The sequence below is a fragment of the Polypterus senegalus genome, chromosome 2 (genome assembly GCF_016835505.1).
Source record: "Polypterus senegalus isolate Bchr_013 chromosome 2, ASM1683550v1, whole genome shotgun sequence".
Lineage (NCBI taxonomy): Eukaryota > Metazoa > Chordata > Cladistia > Polypteriformes > Polypteridae > Polypterus > Polypterus senegalus.
The window spans coordinates 238,081,565-238,101,814 of record NC_053155.1 but is presented as its reverse complement, the minus strand read 5'-3'; the positions used below and the strand labels follow the sequence as shown (position 1 = coordinate 238,101,814).

Genomic DNA, 20,250 nt, shown 5'->3' with positions numbered 1-20,250 from the left:
TACAAATAAATGTACAGCAACCTAATTTTTAATGTTGTTTTCTTAATGTTTTTTTGAAAGGAATTCTGTCACTTTTAAAAAAGAAAGAAAGAAAGAAAGAGGGCCTAGTGACCAACACTCGTAATTCTGTAATGTCTATAAATTAATATTCTATACCATTCATTTCAAGTACAGTAGGTGTATCAAAAAAGATCAAACTTGCTAAACGATTTAACGAATGGTGATAATTAAGGTAAGTGGCAATATAATGCACTGTATGCAGTCACCTCAGTCCAATGTCTACCTTGGGTATTGAGTTCAGATGATGTCCTCATGCTGACATGGCTTTCTTCACATAATGCAATATATATAATGAAGTAATGCTTGGTTTGCTGTTGGATTCTGACCTGTGCCTGATGCTGCCCACTCTGAATAATCATGAGGCTCAAACCTGATTAAGCAGGTTCAGAATATACTGTAGGTGGAGTTTTGGATATTCCAGGAGCAACATTTCATGGTTACACACACTGTGATAATGTCTTTATTAATTATAATATCTACTAGATAAATGGAGTTCAGTAACTTCTTCAATAATAAAGACTTATTATTGCATTTCCAAATGTAAATTAAATTAATCGTCAGCAGCACGTACTTTGGCAATGCATACAAATAGAACCAATTTAAAAACCTTAGGTGCTTTATCCATCTATCCATTATCCAACCCACTATATCCTAACTACAGGGTCACAGGGGTCTGCTGGAGCCAATCCCAGCCAACACAGGGTGCAAGTCAAGAAACAAACCCCGGACGGGGCGCCAGCCCACCGCAGGGCACGCACACACACACAAACACCCAAGCACACACTAGGGACAATTTGGATTTACCAATGCACCTAACCTGCATGTCTTTGGACTGTGGGAGGAAACCCACGCAGACACGGGGATAACATGCAGACTCCACACAGGGATGACCTGGGAAACGAACCCAGATCTCCTAACTGCTAGGCAGCAGCACTTCCTACTGCAAGGTGGTTTATCAAAACCTTAAAAACTCAAACAGGAGATGAACTGCTATACTATAACTGTATTCTGCTATAATGACTGAAGCCATTTAACAGAAGGTGACCTCTTAAAGACACGTGATGCCACTTGGTGTGGTCCGAGTCACCTGGTGACCAAGTAACTGCAGCATGTGCTCCCGAATGAGATTAAGGTCATACCGGACCAGCAAAAATCCACCAGAACTCATCCAGGTCTAAAACGAGTGCCACAGATGCTTTACATGGGACAGGTTTATTTAAAACTAATGCTACAGTTAGGCCCTGAGAAAAACACTCTACGTTTTTTAACTCAGATTATCAGACTGATGTGACTTTAAGTAGCCATACATGTAGGTGGATTAGACCCTGATTACTAAAACAATCTGCTGTGAAAGACAGAGCTAAGAAAAAACAGATGGTGGTTTAATTGCACTGCTCTGGCACATGGAGCCGTTCGTTTAATAGCACAGAATAATGTCACTATTTGGAGTCTACAAGTAAATAAAAGAGAGAGATTTTAAACAAAATCTGACACAGTGTTTAACTAATTCGGAAAACATTTAAACTGAAGCCTCTCAAGGTTAACATATTATGATTTGCCTTGGGTGGAGATATCTGCCAAATATATAATAAGAAAATAACAAGAAAGAAGTGTGTCCAGGAGTTAAAGTTTTAATTTTCCAATTTAGAAAAATACATGTACCATAACATTAGTACTGTATTAGTTATTTCATCCCTTGTAGTATTCAGATAATTTTTACCCTAGTTATAAGCATGTGATCAAAAAATGTAACATGAATAATCCATCCATCCATTATCTAACCCGCTATATTCTAACTACAGGGTCACAGGGGTCTGCTGGAGCCAATCGCAGCCAACACAGGGCGCAAGGCAGGAAACAAAGCCCACCACAAAACATGAATAATTGTTTTTGAAAAATAAGTTTAATCAACTTAAGAGAAACCATTGTATTCTAGGGTCCTGTGTTACTAAAAGGACCTACATATGAGTACATTTATAAAATGTATTGGTATATTATCAATGATAATTTGGCACCAATAATCTATCCATCTATCTTCTTATCCACTAGTTCAACCCATCATTATTAATGTCATTATTCTGAGCCATTTTGTAGTGCATGGAATGATCTGTCCAGGTTTGGTCCATGTTGCTTTTCTTTTTCTTAGTTTTAACAATCTTTATCATTAAGATTTTAAGATTGCTTTACTCCCAATGGGTGCTTTTGTTGTGGTGTAGGACACCACCATGTTGTGTTTCAGATCATGGACACGGTCATGTTGTTTCTTAGCACCTGGCAGGTAATGTGCATCATTCATTTACAATGTCATCATCTGGGGCCTTTAAAGAAAGTGTTGTGACAGGAGCATTGTCCTGGCATTGCAAAATGTATTTAAAATAAATAAATAATAGTCCTTTGCTTATTGTAGCTAGGGATAAGAAACACAAAATACTTTTAGGAACAGTGCTTGTACTTTTGACCAGGACCCTCATTTTGATTATTTAGGCTCTGACATTCAGGTTACTATACTGCTTTTTCCAGATGATGACTTAATTTACTATCTGTACTTGTTATTAGTCTTCCAGCATATTTTCTATACATAAACAAGTTGTGCTCCTTCTGCACAGAGGTTCATAACAACATGGGCCTGGGCCTATCTCTGTCCCCTTTGGCATAACCCCACTCTCATGTTCAGGGTGGCTGTGGGAGGAAAGTCGGAGTACTAGCTGAAAACCCTGTCAGACACAAGGAGAATAACGTGAACTCCACAGACAAACACACACAAAATTATTAAAGGCAGCAGTGCAAACCCCAGCATCACTGTGTCACCGTCTGTGTGTAAAACAGAGGGATAAGCAATGCAATTAAAAATATATACAATTTCAAAGAAGTTCCTAATGGAAAATCAAATGATGATGGAAGCTGAATGAGGTTAAAAAGCACAAACAAATAGTTCAGCTCCAGTATTACCAGAGAAGAAAGTTAAGATTCTCTTTAAAAATAATATTTCAAGATATAAAGCAAACGGACAAATGCAAAAACACATGTAATGTCCACGCTAGGATCTCTTCACGATACACAAAGAGGGTGACTCAGATTAATAACTATTAATATCTTACAGTCTTATGTTAAAAGAAGCAAGGCACACATAAACAAGTTCAGTTTGAAACTCCTGTCTTAATCTGAGATGGGCCCAAATTGTTCATTTAGGCTATACTTGATCCACTGATCACAAATTTTTAGCCTTAACTGCTTGTCCCGCTGTTCGCCTTCACTCTCCAACCCCCAAGTGCAGGAGCTGAGTGCCTACTATCTTGTGGCTGAGCCAACTGAAGGCCACCGGGGTGCTCCTCCGTTACAGAATGCGATTGTTTTTAAAGAGATGGTCACAGGAGGAAGATGGTTTGGTCCTTAGTTATATAGATGGAAAATCAGTTACTTGTGCATTTCATTATCTCTATATATAATCTTCATTTGGATCTTGATCTTTGTCCGCGAATGAATTAGAAGAAGGAGCACTAGATGGCAGTAGAGAGACAGCTAAAACATAGGCATTGCATTAAGAATCTCCCCCAGGCTTATACTACTGAAGACTGTAGTACTCCAGTCACACCTCAAAACACAGACATTCAAACTAAACAAATTGTTGTGCTTTAAATTAACTAAAGAGATATTCAATTAGATCTTGATCTTTGCTTGTCCGCGAATTCCACGCATGCATAGACCACCTTCCAGTTTAGTACGGTGTTGTTACTCACGGATGTCAACAATGTGCCGGAATAACGAAAGGGGTGGTGGACAGTGTTACGCTGGTTAGCTCCTGAGGCCTGGTTAGAGAATGAGATTGCCGAAGATAAAAGGTACATGCCTACGTAACATATGAATGAAAAAAAGACAGTGGGTAAAATGAATGACAACGCAACAGCACGTTCCGGAAATTATTATTGTTACGTTGTAGACGGCGAGTGCTGCGCGTCTCACAGTTATACCGTGGCTTTCTCACATTTCAGTGAAGTGATCTCTATTTATGCTTTAAAGAGCCTGGATATAACCATTGCTCCGTGTATATTGCTTTACTCTTTGGATTGCCACAAAGCAACCTGTGAGATTGGACAAAGGTTGAGAAGAGATCGTGAGAGGAAACAACAGTGTCGTGAAAACAAAATGGACTGTGAACGGACAGAAGCAGAAATGCTCCTACACCACCACATAATTACTATTCCGACAGTGATTCCGAGTAGGCCGTTCCTATCGAATCAATATCCAAGGGTTTTCTTTTGTAATTTTGTTTCCCTTATAAAAAATCATAATACTGTGCGACGAAGGGCCCAGATCACAACTGGCAGCCGCGTTTAAACAGGGAGCCCTTCACAGACAACTTTAACGCGGGCAACGTAGTTGGGCGCACATGGCTAGTAACTGTATATTTTACATACCAATGAATAATAAAGAATAGTAAAAAGTAAAAGTAGAGGTAAAAAAGTAAAATGTAATAAAAACTAAATAAAAAATTAAATTACATTAACGCCTTGTCAAAAACAATATTATGAATTACTTTGTCTTACATTCTATAAGCGCTGCTCTTTTCCATTTCTCTTCACATACTTTTCAAGATACTTTTCTCATTTTTGTTTATTGGATGATTCTCTTTGTTCTTGAATTTTATTATATAGAGCTGCTTTTTGTTAATTTTCTTTTTTGGACATTCATTACCAGCTCTTGCAGTTCTTTTTTCTATCGCAATATAAAATTCGACATTATTGAATAGATCATTTGCTTTTCTTCCTTGCCATTATAACCGACTGCATTGACGGGTGACTTAACACCACTGAGAGCGTCACAGGGTTGTCCGGTGAGAGGATGTGGACAGTTGAAGTAATGATTGGGTAAGCAGTGTGGAGGGGTGAGGTCAAGGCTGAATAACACAGACACGACGGAAATAATTTGTAATATAATGGATTTATATTCATGCAGACTTCATGACATAATGTTTGCCATTTTTTACCATGAGTTTTGTGTTGTTTTGTGTGCTGGTTTGCCTCATGGCCTCTTTTTGTAGCAATAACCACCAGTCAGATGGTTCAGAGCCCCAATAAAAGATGATGGCACACATCAGCTGGTGTCAACAATTTATTTTTTTTACAGGATTTTGCATCATCTAGCATCAACAATTTATTTTTTAAAGGAAAGATTTTGCAGGTTAAATTGGCAAATTTAAAAAGTATTTAAATAATTGAACTTGATGTTTGAATGCTGGTTCTGTCCTGATTTCTAGCTACTGTTACTGACTTTGGCTTGTTGGCAATTCTTATAGATTTCTCTCTTTAGGTTGTCCGCATCTCTAATGCTCTGAATTAAAAAACTGGTGGGCTTGGTGAAATCACATCTTGAAAAATGAAATACTAATATCTTGTAAAGTAAACAAGCCCAAAGCCAACACAAAACTAAGAAAAGGTAAAAATTGTATCTGTTATGTTATTCGCAGAAGGGACCAAAGCTTGCAAGCTTCTGTAGCCTGTCAGTTAGTCTTAAGCTGTGAGCCATTAGGAAAACAAAAAGAGTGCAGCCTGTGTAATCCCAAACAGACTAATACTGTACACGTGTCAAAATGCTTTACTAACTTTGAGTGTTGGTCACTGGACCTTACAGTCCAAAGGAAATTCATGAAATATAGTTTAGAGAGAGAGGCTTGCAATGGCCACTCAGATTATAATGCTTTAGTTTTTATAAGTGTATAGAAACTTTAAAAACAAGCAGAGACAGGTTACTTTAACTAGATAGATTTAGCAAGTATACTGTGAAGTCCAAAAAATAAATTTACGTGTAGAGAAAAGCTATTGTACCATGCTATGAAAGTAATTTGGTCCAAATGAATATTTCTAAGGGAAGCAACACAGTTGGTAACAGCAGCTCCTTCACAAAGAACATGTTAAGAGTACAGTCTATTAAATAAATATGAAAAATATTTATAACATAGACAAATAATGCAGAAAAGCTGAAGCACAAAAAAGGCGCACTGCCATTAATGAGGATGAGAAACGTGTAAATGTTATTACTCCAATAAATAATAAATGACTCTATAACAAGACCCTTACCCGTCTTTCAAGTTCGCCTTATTCAGAGCAATTTCACTGGATTTAGTAGTGGATGGGGTACTTGCAGTTCTTAAAACATAAATTGAATAAAAGACAACTTTGTGGAATTTTTGAATTAAATCACTGAGGTTATATATTTCAACTGCATGCAATAAATTTATCCAGCACAAAAAAACATCTGAACATACTGTAAGATTATGCTTTCAATAAATAATAATCCAGTAGATATTCCAATAAATAATCCATCTGCATGAAACGCCACCCAGACAGGTCCTATCTGGAGTTATCAGTCCGTTTAACCTGCACATCTTTAATATGTCATAGCAAACTACAAGCGTCTGGACAAACTCCACATGAACATGGGTTGTGTCCCACCCTGCCTCTCTTTAAATTGTATTTTGGGAAACCCTTGTGTGTCTGAAATGAATCCTCATCAACAGTGCCTTTTTGTTTCATGCAAAATGTCTGTAAGAATGCAAGTTAGCTCAACAATACACTAAAAAAAAATCCGTAAAAAACGAACTGGAGGACAAGGCTAGGATGAAAGGCACCTTCCCATCCTCTAGACACTTTCTGATTTCTGTACTCTCTGATATTTTGTAAATTGTTTAAAGTTCATACAGATCATGCTTTGCAAAATCTGACAGAAACACTTTGTTACATCACCCAGCAAAGCCCTAGGACGAGAAACGGGGATTGGCATAGCACTGATGACACATGCCATCATTAAATGCAGGAGAAAGAGTTGCCATGTAAGATATTTAAAATTCAATAGGTGCCTATGCCTGGAAAGAGAGAGTGAAATTTGGCCTGAGGGGAAACTGGCAGAAGTTAATGGAAACTGGCTCTCCTTATAGAGAAATGGTGAGGGCCTGGAGTATAAAATAACTCTTAGGTCCATGGCTCTAGCTTGAGAAAATAAGGATTGGGTCTCTCTTTGAGAGGACAGGCACCAGGGAACTGCCTTAAAGATGCATCCCATCTGGGAGCATGTAGAGCCCAAGAATGCAGTGGTTCAAAGGTCAAAGTTGGAGGAAGTTCTTGCCTGGTGTCTCTGTTCCCAGCTCCAGAAAAAGCTTAGGGGTTTGGCCAGAAGTGACTTTTTGAAAGGGTTTAATGCTGTCTCAAGCCAGAAGGTCCATTAAGTGTATGCCTAGTGGGTGAGTTGGAGCAAGAGGTCATTGGCAGGAAGAAGACCACCCAGCATAAACAGAAAGTGAGCGATAGGGGGTAAGTGAAGGGAGGCAACCCATCATATCGATGGGGGACAACTGCTGAGATAGAAGATGAGTGCTTGTAAGTTTTAATTGTGCTCACTTTTGCATTTAGTATTCTCCCCATGTTTATCCTTACTTGGTAGTTACTCCGTAAAAAAATCACAATTTTTATGTATTTTGCTCTTCTTGGTAGTCTTGGGAGGAAGCTTTCTACAAAACGTCCTCACTCATTATATGTAGAGTGCTGTTAAAATAATATTTGTAATTTCCTGATATCCTCTACTGTGGTATATTTTTGACACAATTTTGTTAGTCTTCAAACAGAATCACTAGTTTCACTTAAATCAGCATTGTCAACTGATTGAACACAGCCATACTCAATATAAATGTGATTTATTTTTAACCTTACCGCCAGAGTCAGGCTCCCAATACAAATTTCAACAAATGCCACAATCAGAAGTTACTAATGAGTTTTGACTGGACTGCAAAGCCATTTCTAACTCTCCCCAAAAACACAGAAAGAGACATAACCTCCAAAATGAAAAAAACACTGTAATCAAACCTCCCAGGAGTAGCGGAGTCTGTGAAAATGACTCTAAGGGAGGCGAATAACTGTACAAACAAAACAACTTCACTGTTTGAGACTCCGCAATCAGCTGATTCTAGTTATCCTTTAACCGGTTTAACTAGGGGGTAATTGGTTCTGGTACTGAATAACGTTGTTTATTTAAGGAATTATATAAGTAAAAAAGTGTTATTTATTTGTTATTTGTTCGTTTAGGTGATTGTTATCTAATGTCAGATTTTCTTGAAGACATAAAAACTTTCAGTGTCTAAAATATGCAATAATAGAGGAAATCAGGAAGGTAGAAAATAATTTTCTATACTGTATGTGTATATAATGAACAGTAATAAAAATGTCTTTGTTTGCTTGAACTCCTTGTCATTTATAGGCAGGGATTTATTCACACTCCCTCCAGGTTGATTAGCTAAATGACCAATGAAGGTTTGTCCACTCACGTGCAGGCAATGTCAACCTGTTGTTACGCCATTTTAAATTCGATACTGTCTCACACAGCCTACATTGCAGATATGGCGCCTACCACATATTCTTCCAACAATATACTGTACATTAATTAAAAACAATAACTGAGAATATCAGACCCAATATGAATGCCCGAGAATCTTAAATGGCTACTGAAACCCCCTTCCACCAGCACCTATCCTTACCCATTGGAGAATTTTCCCTTAAGGTCTGCCACCATGTTTCCTGATGAAGGTTTAGGACTCAAAATAGCTGGTTTTCTTTAAAAAAAGATGCAGTTTATGTCATCAGATATAGAACAATTTCAGAAACACAAAAAAGCAAAGTATTGCACTAAAAAATCATTTCTTGTCGATAAGAATTAACATTATTGTATTTGAAAATAAAAGCTTCACAGAGTAAGTATTTTAAATAAATTTCCTGGGCATTGACTGCAGTTGACTTGCTTGGGATTTAATGACCCATAACTGAAATACCATAGTTTAAAAATGTTAATCTACCTATATGTCTGGAGAAAATATTGATTTGTTAAATGCTACACTTACTAATTATTGTTTAATTCAGAGATGTGTAAACTAAACAGACATTACACTTAAAATTGTATGCCAAAACACTTGCTGTCATATAAATATGTAGAATAAAAAGCAGAAAAATGAAATTAGAAATTTAGATGTCTGCTTAGGTGACTGTAGAATAAAAGCAAGGTAGCTGTTGGACTTTCCCATATGGAAATGTAATATATTTCATATGCACTAACATTTTAAAGAAAGGAAGGAAAATATATATTTATAATGTATTCCAGAAAATCAAAATATTGTATTTTTCAGTAGAGTTCTTTTCACTGTAAACACAGAAACTGTAACTATATAAGAACACTGAAATACATTATCATACACTTTTTATGAGTATAAATTTAAAATACACATACAAATAAATCACCTCATTCCATTGAATGACAGAGAATTTGCTTTTTTGATATACAGGAATACAACAATTGACACATTATGGTGAATCTACAGCGTAACCCAAATGTGTCAATTAGACATTAGGAAAAGAACCCTTCATACTATTCAACTGTATTGACTCCGCGCTCTCTATGGTGGTTAAATGTATGCCTATTTATTTAAGGTTTCCAAACAAGGACTGACTTTAAAGAACTAAAGCTGTAACAAATATGTCAAAAAGGAAAATTTTTTTTCAGCTCCACAAGTCATTTGAATGTCTAAAAAAAGTTTGCCATTTTGGAACAGTTTTGGAGTTTTAGAATATTATTTCCTTTGTCTCATTTTTAGTGTATGATATTTTCCTTATTTATCGCTTACTTTCTTTTGTGGTATTTTATTGATTGTCTTATTGTATTATGTGGCATTTCACATCTGAAGATGCCTTAAGTTTTCTACAGTACATGTGTAAATTGATGACATGTCCGAGACAATGTTACCAGAAATATATTGTCAGAACTGTACCTAAAAACAATGGAAATATTCTTTGAGAAAAGGAAAGGATAATTTATGGAGAGGATTAATTTATTTATTAATCCTGCATAATTTCTCTATTTATACTGTGGCTAAGATAATGACTACAACCTCTAAGGTGAAATCAGAGCAAATTGCAAAACATTTTGAGAAAGGGATGAATTTGTGTCTTAAATGTTTTTAAACTGCTGCCAAAGTCTCTGCTGTAATTGAGTATCCTTATTTTTAACCACCTGGTTGGTGGAGACAAGTTTGTTTTGGACAGTGACTTAGTATGATACTTAATCCTATCTGCATTTCTTCACATTTATTTATTAAAAATCTATTGATGTACTTTATATTGCGTAAAGGTCTAAATCTAAAATATATAAAGGAGTGCATCGTCTATAAATTCTAAAAGTCTAATTCGGTTTTAACTTAATTCACTAAATAATTGGAAGAACCTCTGAAACGCTGCAGTCAGCAGCACCCACTTGTGTGACTCTGTCAGTCAGAATATCTACTTGCATTTAAAAGTGGGCGGGAACAATTTGATGACTCACTGAGTGTCACATTTCTTAGCCAATCCAATGCCTCAAGAAAGTGGCACTCAAAGCAGGGGCAGTGATTTTAAATAGTTAAGAGCAGAGGTGCTCTAAAGTGGTGGGAGGCTCGGCTCTTATGGCTCCCAAATGGCTCTTCATTTAGTGTCACTCGGAGCCTTCTATTTTAGCCAAATGTAGCAGTTATGAATGGTTTGTGTTTTGGTAAGCATTTTTTTATTCATTTTTTTTTCATAAAAGCCTTATTTTTATGTATTTTTTGTTATAAAAAATACACAGTTACTATTGTTTAACATTTTAATCAAACTTTTAAATGAACAACTGAACACAGAACCACAGGAACCACAGCATACAAATCAATAAATAAAGGCCAAAGTTTATGACACTTTAGATAAAAGTCTTTAGTGCAGGTTGGCATTCAGAAACACCAATTGCCTTAGCTTGGATGGGCAGATGCGATTTCTCCTCTCCATGATTATTTGTCCTGTTTTTGAGAACCATAGACATAGAATTATTAGACACCGCATGACCAGAAGCATTGTACATCAACGTTGCCACCATATTGCGAGTGGCACTGCTGTGGAGTGAAGTAATGGATAAAGATGTCTCACGCATGTGCTGCTTGGGATTCTACAAACCGCTGTACGCTCCAAATCAGATCTCGGTGGATTACATTTCATCGGTAAGGCTGAACAATTGTTTTGGTTATATTTGGCCATTAGAAAATCCTGTTTTATAATCTTAACTTTAGCTACACCAGGCTAAGCTAGAAAAGCTATGCATTTATGTGCTCGAGTGAGCCTCCAAACAACGTTTTGGCTAAACGTATTTAGTCACTATCTATGTAGATTGTTGTTAGCTGTTAACATTTCTCAAACTTTGAAGGTTTCCCAGAGAAATCCACCTCAGGAAGCAGTGGGAGGTAGCCCTTAGACGGGATTTTGAGAAGCTGTCCTGTGATGAGTGCCGTGCTAGTTTGGTAACAGATTCTGTACTGGCATCATATCATCAAAGCCACCACTTGCTCACATTAAAAAACAAGGGAAATTTGATGATTCCTTCTGAGGGTACAGTCAAGGTGGTAAAAGTAACCAAGCGTGTTATCCGAGTGTCAACATTAGGGCAAGCTCTCAGTGTATCTTTGATTAATCGGTTTGTTTGGGCTGAGATTGGTTCAGATGATGTGTTTTTTCTCAAGGAGCACATTGAGGAAACACTGTTTGAAATTGACAACCATCATTTTATGCCAGCGTTTCTCAACCTTTAAGTATTTGCGACCCAAGTTTTCATAACAGTTTTAATCGCGCCCCCCTAACATTTTTTTGAAATGTAGATGCTGTCACACATGTGCGATTAGGAGGCAGTCAGAGAGCCTAAAGGTGAGTGAAACATCGCGAGATGACGGGTTGTCACGTGGTGCTTACCTGAACTCTTTTTGCCAACAGAAACCAAGACGGGAAATAATAAATCAACTTTCGGGTTTTCAAGATGGCCGCGATGACGTCACTTCTGGCCACCCCTGATGACGTCACTTCCGGCCGTCCCTGATGACGTCACTTCCAGCCAACACTGAAGACGTCACTTCCTGTAAAGCTTCCAGACTGCCAACCATTTCCTGTCACATGTTTTTTCTTTTACATATAAACGCCATTTTGTCTCAATTATGTATTCACTGTAATTCAAGACTTTGAATCAACATCTTTTTTTTTGCTTATTGTCTCACCGACAATATTTGGGGACGGTCCCCAAACCTTTATTTTTGTCTAAAGCAATTATTTCAATCACAATGCATATTTTATTATACCTACTTAACTTTTATCAACATTTATCTAACTTTATATTTATTGTTCTAGTATCAGAATGTAGTTTAAGTTAGTTTTGGTTTCAACAGATGTTTTTTTTAATATTTTTGATTCTTGTTTTCTTTTTTCACATCTTCGCTCCCCCTTTTTTGTTACTTCGTGCCCCCCTAGGGGGGCTCACCCACAGGTTGAGAACCACTGTTTTATGCTCATGTCTTTAGCTGTGTCTGTCTTCCACAAACTAAGGCTGCACCATATTTCCAGACTGAATACAAATTCATTAAAACATGGAGGTGCCCATACTGACAAGGGGAGGCATGCTCTTTGAAGCCTCTTTGTATAGTGCTGCTGTATACATTAGTATTAAAGTCCTATGGGAATTCAGACTGCACAGGCTGTACCTCCTTGTCACTACTTAAATTAGGTGACACTTTTTTGCCACCATAAGATGTTTATTTTATTTTCACATGCCTTCTGGTTATGACAGTAATGCCCTTCCAGCAGCCTTTGTTCTCTTTTTTTTTGCTTATGTTTTATTAATGACTGAACAGGATCAAAATCACAAGCATGATAAAATGAAAGGATAACCCCCATCTTAATAAAGCTGCAGAATATAAACCACACTGTTTCACAATAATAAATGAGGAGCAGGAAAATGCATTTGTTTAGTGCATATGGAGAAAAGCCAAGCAAAATGACACCTTTTATTGGCTAACTAAAAAGATTACAATATGCAAGCTTTCGAGGCAACTCAGGCCCCTTCTTCAGGCATTTCACATTATATTGATAGGTTCATAATATAATGCAATATATTTCATTTTCATATGGGATCCAACCAGTTTAAGAAACTAAAACCTTTGCATACTTACAAAAAAGGAAATTAGGTGTTTACTTCATTATTCTTGCTTTCTAAATATTTTTTTGGCAGTTTTGATAAAATAAACCCTTTTACAGTATTCTACACTTGTTTATATAAAGGGCTGTCCAAAACACAAAGTGTATATAAAAACACTGAATATGCTAAATGTATCATTACTCTTTTGACTTGTATGCCCACATAAATAATAGTTTTGATGACTCTCATCTGATAAATGTGACTCGTTCACTATTAAATTGTGCCGGTACTTTCTGTCAAGCATCATCATTCATACTTGTTCTAGAATAATTTCCACTTTATCTTTTTGCTTTAAGTGTTCCCTTTGTTCATTGACTCATTTAATTTTAATTTCTCAGCAAGCAATAGTTCCAGGGAAATTTTATTTCTGCTAAGATTCCACAAAAAAAATAAATAAATAAATTGTACCACTAAAGCCCACCTATGGAACGTAAAGCAAACAACACATTGTCCTTTCCATAGGCTTTTCAAATATTCACCTTCTGCCAACAATAAACCCCAGTGTTTAGCATTTACAATTTGTGCCTAAAAATTCATCATTGACATATTGCATGCACCCCACAGACATGCACAACTCTCCTCCCTATAATGTGTTAGTAGTTCAAAGAAAATAGTTCATCTTCTAAGGGTTAGTCACGTGCATGTAGCTCAGACGGCCTTTCTTACCCTTTGTCAAATTTCTCTGTAGGTGATGTCACATCTGTCAAATCATCTCTATAACCAGGTGATTGCACATCTGATTTTCTTTAAATAGTATAAAAAGGGTTGGTTAAACCTGTGTCATGTATACTTTTACAGTGGAATAGTATTGTATTCTATATATAAATACACACATTCTCATTAAAAACAATGGAGATGCTTAGCATGGGAATTATAGGCAGGCAGTACAAATGTGTTAGAATCAAAGCTGTGTTTGTTATAAGTACCTTTATCTCTTTTAACATTTTACAAAATACTTGTGAGACTTTTTCAGTGTTTCATATTTCCCTTAGAACGTTATTCTGCTTCAGTCATGTCACACCTATGGCTACAACCAATGCCCCAGAATTCCTTTTCTTTGTTTTTTTTGGGTATTTTGTTGTATGTCCTGCTGTGGAGATTTTAGCCAAAATCATAAGCACACCACTCTAAGATAGTCACAGGCTCCACTCTGGGGTTTTGTTTTTCTTTTTTGTCTTTTTTGCAGTTTATCTTCACCTATTTTTCTACAGTATTCTGTTTCAATTTTACTTTTACTATCTTATGGAAGGTCTCCATTTTGATGGAGTTAGTGTATGGTTGTTATCCACATTGCTACCATGTAATCATCAGAAGAAAGAGCATTTGATGTCACTGTCACAATGATATAAAAGTTGGTGTCACACACTTGCAATTTCCAGCATCTCAGAAAGTTTCACAATCAAAGAAAAGTTGTGTAAGGTTAGAGCACAAGTTTCATATTTTGTCAGCAGTCCATTGGCCTCTTTTGACTTCATATACAGTATGTATTTCACAATAAAATTTAATTCTGTATAATTCCTTGATACGGTTTTTATAGAGTTTTTAAGAGCACAATTTAGTATGTTTAATATATTTGGTGTTTGCCATATACTGTATGACATGCAGTGATCAGAACATGAAAAGTAAATTAACAGGCATGCTGTACTCACAATTCTATAGCATGCAGGCAATTTATTTCTTAAACATTTATATATAATCATACAAAGGTAATGATTAATCTAAAATTACACAAATGTGACATAGTAAATTATAATCTATACTAATAAAAGGCAAAGCCCTCACTGACTGACTGACTGACTCACTCACTCACTCACTCATCACTAATTCTTCAACTTCCCGTGTAGGTAGAAGGCTGAAATTTGGCAGGCTCATTCCTTACAGTTTACTTACAAAAGTTAAGCAGGTTTCATTTTGAAATTCTACGTGTGACGGTCATAACTGAATCCTACTTCCGTACATACACATGTCCATAGCCTGCAGCTCAGTCGCCGTGTGAGGCAGAGTTGCATTCCCCATCACCACGCCTCCCACGTAGTTGGCTGCCTGCCTATATTGCGTCCCCCATACCCACGGCTCCCATGTAATTGAGTGCCTGCCCATATAAGGGCATCCGTCAGCAGCAATCCAATAGACACGCTGCCGCTACGAGGCGTTTGTCATGCCTAAAACGAATACGATATTCGCGAGATACAAGTTTAATGAGAAGACGCAGGGTATAAATGAGACTTTTGATTACTTTGTAATGGAGTTAAAATTGCTGGTGAAGGACTGTGCTTATGCAAATGAAAATGAGATAGTCAGGGATAGAATAGTGTTTGGCACAAACGCAGCAAAAGTGTGAGAGAAACTTTTTAATGACGGGTCTTAGCTAACATTAAATAAAGCCGTGGACATCACAAGATAGCACAAGCACAGCTGAGAATCTTCGATGCATGTACTCCGAGCGGCTCACGTGAACTGACTGTGAACGCAGTACACAGACAACAAGCAAGAGCTCCAAAGAGCACTGAACAATAAATGCATTACACAATTGAGAAGGCAGCAAAAGAATATGAAGCGAGTGACGCATACAATCATATTCATAAGTGCAGCTACTGCGGAAACAAAGCACACAGTGAAAAACGTCAATGTCCAGCTAAAGGAAGACAGTGTTAAAATGTGGTAAATTGAAGCATTTCGCTAAAGTCTGCAGGACTGGGAAAGGTAAACCTGTGCATGCAGTGTGTGATGTCTCAGATAATGAGGAAGACGAGCTGTTTATTGATGCAGTAAGAAAGGAACAACCCTCTGAAGCTGAGCAAGCCTTTGTAGACATATCAATAGGAAAGCAAGGTATAAAGCTTAAGTTTAAATTATGTTCATAGACACGCTGCCACTAAATATTCGCAGGCAAATCCACAACTTCATACCGGGAATGCCTGTTAAACATCTTAGATTCATGAGTACCGATTTGGTTAGTGAACACTTCGATAAATGAAACCTGTTATCTTTACAACGGTTGACAAACAGGGAATGTAACTTGAACACAACACATCCTCCAAATACGAACCTGATTGAAAGAAATAATGATAATCAAATCCTTGATGACAGCAACACTCATAACACTCACAAAACAATTACATTGACAATCATGTTACGTTATTTTTAAAATGTTTCCTTTTCTTTTTCATAACTTCTTTAACACACTACTTCGCTGCGAAGCGCAGGTATTTTGCTAGTACACTTAATATAGGGTGGTCCAGATCTAATTATGCAATTTTCATTATGCTATAACTTATAGATAATCACCCGAAAAATCCCAAACCATCGAGAAGTGTGCGAGCTGACAACATGAAGAATCGTCTTTGTGCCGAACTGGAATCGCCCCCACATAAATCAAAGTCATCCAGATGATCTGGATCTTCATAATTAGATCTGGACCACCCTGTAGATAAATGGAGTACAGCATACTTTTCTCTTAGCTATTGCATGCACAGCATATTTGCAGCAATGTAAATCAAGGTCTCTGCTTATTGATTCATTTTTTGTGACCTAAAATAAGGTAAACCTATAATACATTTACAACACACAGATAAAAATAATTTCATAATTTCTACATTTTAATTTAGGAGACAAACCCTAAAATGTCACTGAAAATAGGATTTGATATTAAAGCTATTTCAAAATAGTTTACAAAATTTGGGTGTAACTATATTCTGATAAAAACAGCAACAATATTACATAAGAGGAAAAATAATGGTCATAACCTAGTGGTGTCCCAGATTCAGCCTTTGTGCCGTAAATAACTGATTTATAATGATTACTATGACATTTTCTGTTTTTAACTTTATTTGACCTTTCCTGTGTTTTTGACTCATGCAGATGTGTGTGGTTTTTTTTTTTAATTGATAGTGTATAGTGGAATGACCTTAAAAACAGAAGTGTGCTTGATTGAAATAACTTCAGTATATTGAATTAATTTGAGATATTCTCTAAATTGATAGACATTGCGTAAATTAATTAGTATTTTCTGGCAATGAGACTCTTTCAGATAAAAATAAAAATGGAAAACAAGTATATGCTGCCTTCTGCTCAGTCATCAGTGATTTGCTTTTCAGAAGGCAATTAGCGTGATATCCTAACACATGTCCTGTATTGAAAACAGCACATGTCGATATTAGCTTGCCACACAGCTACCTGAAAACATTTAAGAATTGTTATGGGTGTTACTTAGCCTCAGCCATTTTACTCTAGAATCTGGAAGTCAACTAATAGTAAATAGTTAAATAGGTTTTCATGAATTCACCAGTAATGACTTTATACAGCAGGCAGCTACAAATTTTTAAAGCAAAACAATGGAAGCATAGATTTACAAAATCATAATGGTTTGTACCGCTTTCAGATATTTTCAACCCTTATTCATCTAGTAAGCTTTTTTATCATTGACATTTAAAGTGTTCTGCATTCTTGGTTCATTTTGTGTTATTTTTCCAGTTGATTTTAAAATGAAATGTTTGCTCATTAGGGGGCAAAAGGTTGATTTTTATTCAAGAAGGTCATAGCCAACAGAAACATACAGAAATACAAAGTCGTGATTTTTCATAGCTCAGAACTGCTCAGCATTAAATTCACAGTCAGCCGTTCTTATTTCCTGACTAATATAAAATACAGTAGAGGAAACTCTTGGGGGTTATATTCCTATTTAGTCAGCTGTTTTCAAATGGTAAAAGTGAAGATCAAGTTCAAACTCCAAAAATCAAGTTCAATTCTGTTGTGTCACACATCATCTCTAGCACTGCACAACAAGATGGTATGACCTGCAAACTGTTTATTGTTAGAAAAGACAGAAATTAGGATGTTCAGACAGATCTCTGAGGAAATACAGTAAATATTGCACATTACTGTATATATAATATCAGTAGAAGTCTGCAATCCATCGGAGTAAACCAGTAATAAGTACAAGAAAGCGTGTACAGTACAAATATTCAAATTATGAGTCAAATTATGAGCCAGAGGTCCACATGACCGTCATTGCCTAATTCTTCCATGTGAAGCCTGAAAACCATGAGGACTGATTGAGATCATTTAGGTAGAATGCCTAGAGGGGGCTGGGCGGTCTTGTGGCCTGGGACCCCTGCAGATTTTGTTTTTATCTTCTCCAGCCATCTGGAGTTTTCTTTTTTTGGTTTTATCTTTCCTCCTTGGACATTGGTCCTTACTTTATTCTTTGCAAATTAGTATCGCCCAATTTACATATTTTTTCTTTTTTCTTGTAAAGCACTTTGAGCTACGTCATTTGTATGAAAACATGCTATATAAATAAATGTTGTTGTTGTTGATTTTGTCAAAAGCATGGGCAAACCACTCTAGGATACTCACACACACTTGAATATATGCCAAAATATGAATAAGTATAAAATAAAGAATTATATACATTCATTATGCTTTTAAAATGAAACCTAAGTAATTTTTTATATACATTTGACATCACATTTTACACAAGCTGTGTGTTTATGTTGTTGCAGGAGACAAAATTGAATTTGTGAGATGAGAAAAAAGTCAAATATAAAACCCATACCTTGGTGCGTTGTCATATTTTGAAGCGTACAGTGATAGCCTTTTGGTTTCTGTGGAGTCGGATCTGCAAATTAAGAAAAAAATGCTTATTTAATTTTGGATAAAATTCAAACAATAATTTAAATGAATGTTTTATTTGCCGATTTTATTAAGTGTTATTTCCTTCCTATTATTGTGTGCCAAGGTGCTGCAAAGGCCATCCAGTACCCAACAATCATTCACTTGATTGATCAATGAAATCAGTCTTTATTCTAAGTGGCGCCCTATACAGAGACTTCATATCCGGCTATACAACCTTCTCCCAGCTAGTAAATAATTGAGGTCTATCAAGATTAAGCCTGTCAGGTTGCATAGTAGCACTTGAGGCACAAGCAGTGAGGTGCATTAACCTATCATTTTGACCTGTGAGTCTTATGAACCCTGTGTTGTTGGTTTATTTACTGTATAACTCGAAAGGCCTCTGATGAACGTCGCTGTTATACTGATGCTTTATTTGTGTTTCACCAAACCACATTCCTTGCAGCCAGTAATTTATGGCAAATGAAGAAAGATACATTTTTCATTCTCTAGATAGACAGACAGACAGACAGACAGACAGACAGACAGATAGATAGATAGATAGATAGATAGATAGATAGATAGATAGATAGATAGATAGATAGATAGATAGATAGATAGATAGATAGATAGATAATGGCATGAACAAAAGCCATGCATTGATTTAATAGAAAGAAAGAAAGCCTTTTTGTCTGTGTGTAAAATATATTCCTCCTTTATCTTAAATGTGTATTTATAACACTCACCTGACTGGAGATTTCACTTGTGGCATTACAGAAGCATTCTGTCCATCTGGAGCTGATCTAGAAGAAATGCTTAATCAAAAAGATAATTTTAAAATAAATTATTCTCAACGAAACTCCTAGTGGAAAATTAAAACAAAAACTTCAAATTAAACGTACATAAACCGTCAGTAATGTGTAAATCGTTTTCTTTTCCAATAGTGTTCTTTTCTAGAAAACCTCTGGTCAGTGGTTCACAGGTTCAGTTCTGGAGGATCCCTGTGACTGCTGGTTTTCATCCCAACTTGTATTACAATCACTTGGTCATTTTATTTTGAATTGATCTTTTTTTTTATTAGCTAGTCATTTATTGTTTCTTCTCTTATTCTGCATTCAAAGAAGCACAGTAGTGTGAGGTGTATATTTATAATGAATGTAGATTTTTTTTCAATTATACTTCTCTCCCTTTTGTCATTTTTCCTGTTAATTCACTCTTATGTTATTATAATTGTATTCTAATAATGAGTATTAGTAATGAATGAAGTAGACACCTGGCCATACAGTACAACACAGAATGGTGAATGGCAGCAGCTATGCGAGTATTAGACCACCTAGTGCGCTTTGTAGGAAACAGTGGCTAGGATACCTGGAAAATCATGATAAGGATGATGAAAATCTCAAAATTAAAGATACGGACATTAAAGTACGTCCATGTGCCATACAAAGACACTTGTAAATAAAATTCTGTTTTTTTTTGTAGACTTTGTAGAGTGGCTAATAACATCTGTAAATAACATTCCAATTA

General features: G+C 36.3%; 1 protein-coding gene across 1 annotated transcript in view; it reads right to left on the bottom strand.

Annotated features, from left to right (window-relative positions):
- Positions 1-20,250, bottom strand: part of scel (sciellin) — a 94,683-nt gene that overhangs the window by 32,221 nt on the left and 42,212 nt on the right. The window contains exons 10-14 of the mRNA XM_039746316.1: positions 19,470-19,538; positions 18,668-18,730; positions 13,777-13,854; positions 8,582-8,656; positions 6,135-6,203 (exon numbers count right to left, since the gene is read on the bottom strand). Coding sequence (XP_039602250.1) covers positions 6,135-6,203; positions 8,582-8,656; positions 13,777-13,854; positions 18,668-18,730; positions 19,470-19,538 — 354 coding nt within the window. The remainder of the gene's footprint in view (positions 1-6,134; positions 6,204-8,581; positions 8,657-13,776; positions 13,855-18,667; positions 18,731-19,469; positions 19,539-20,250) is intronic.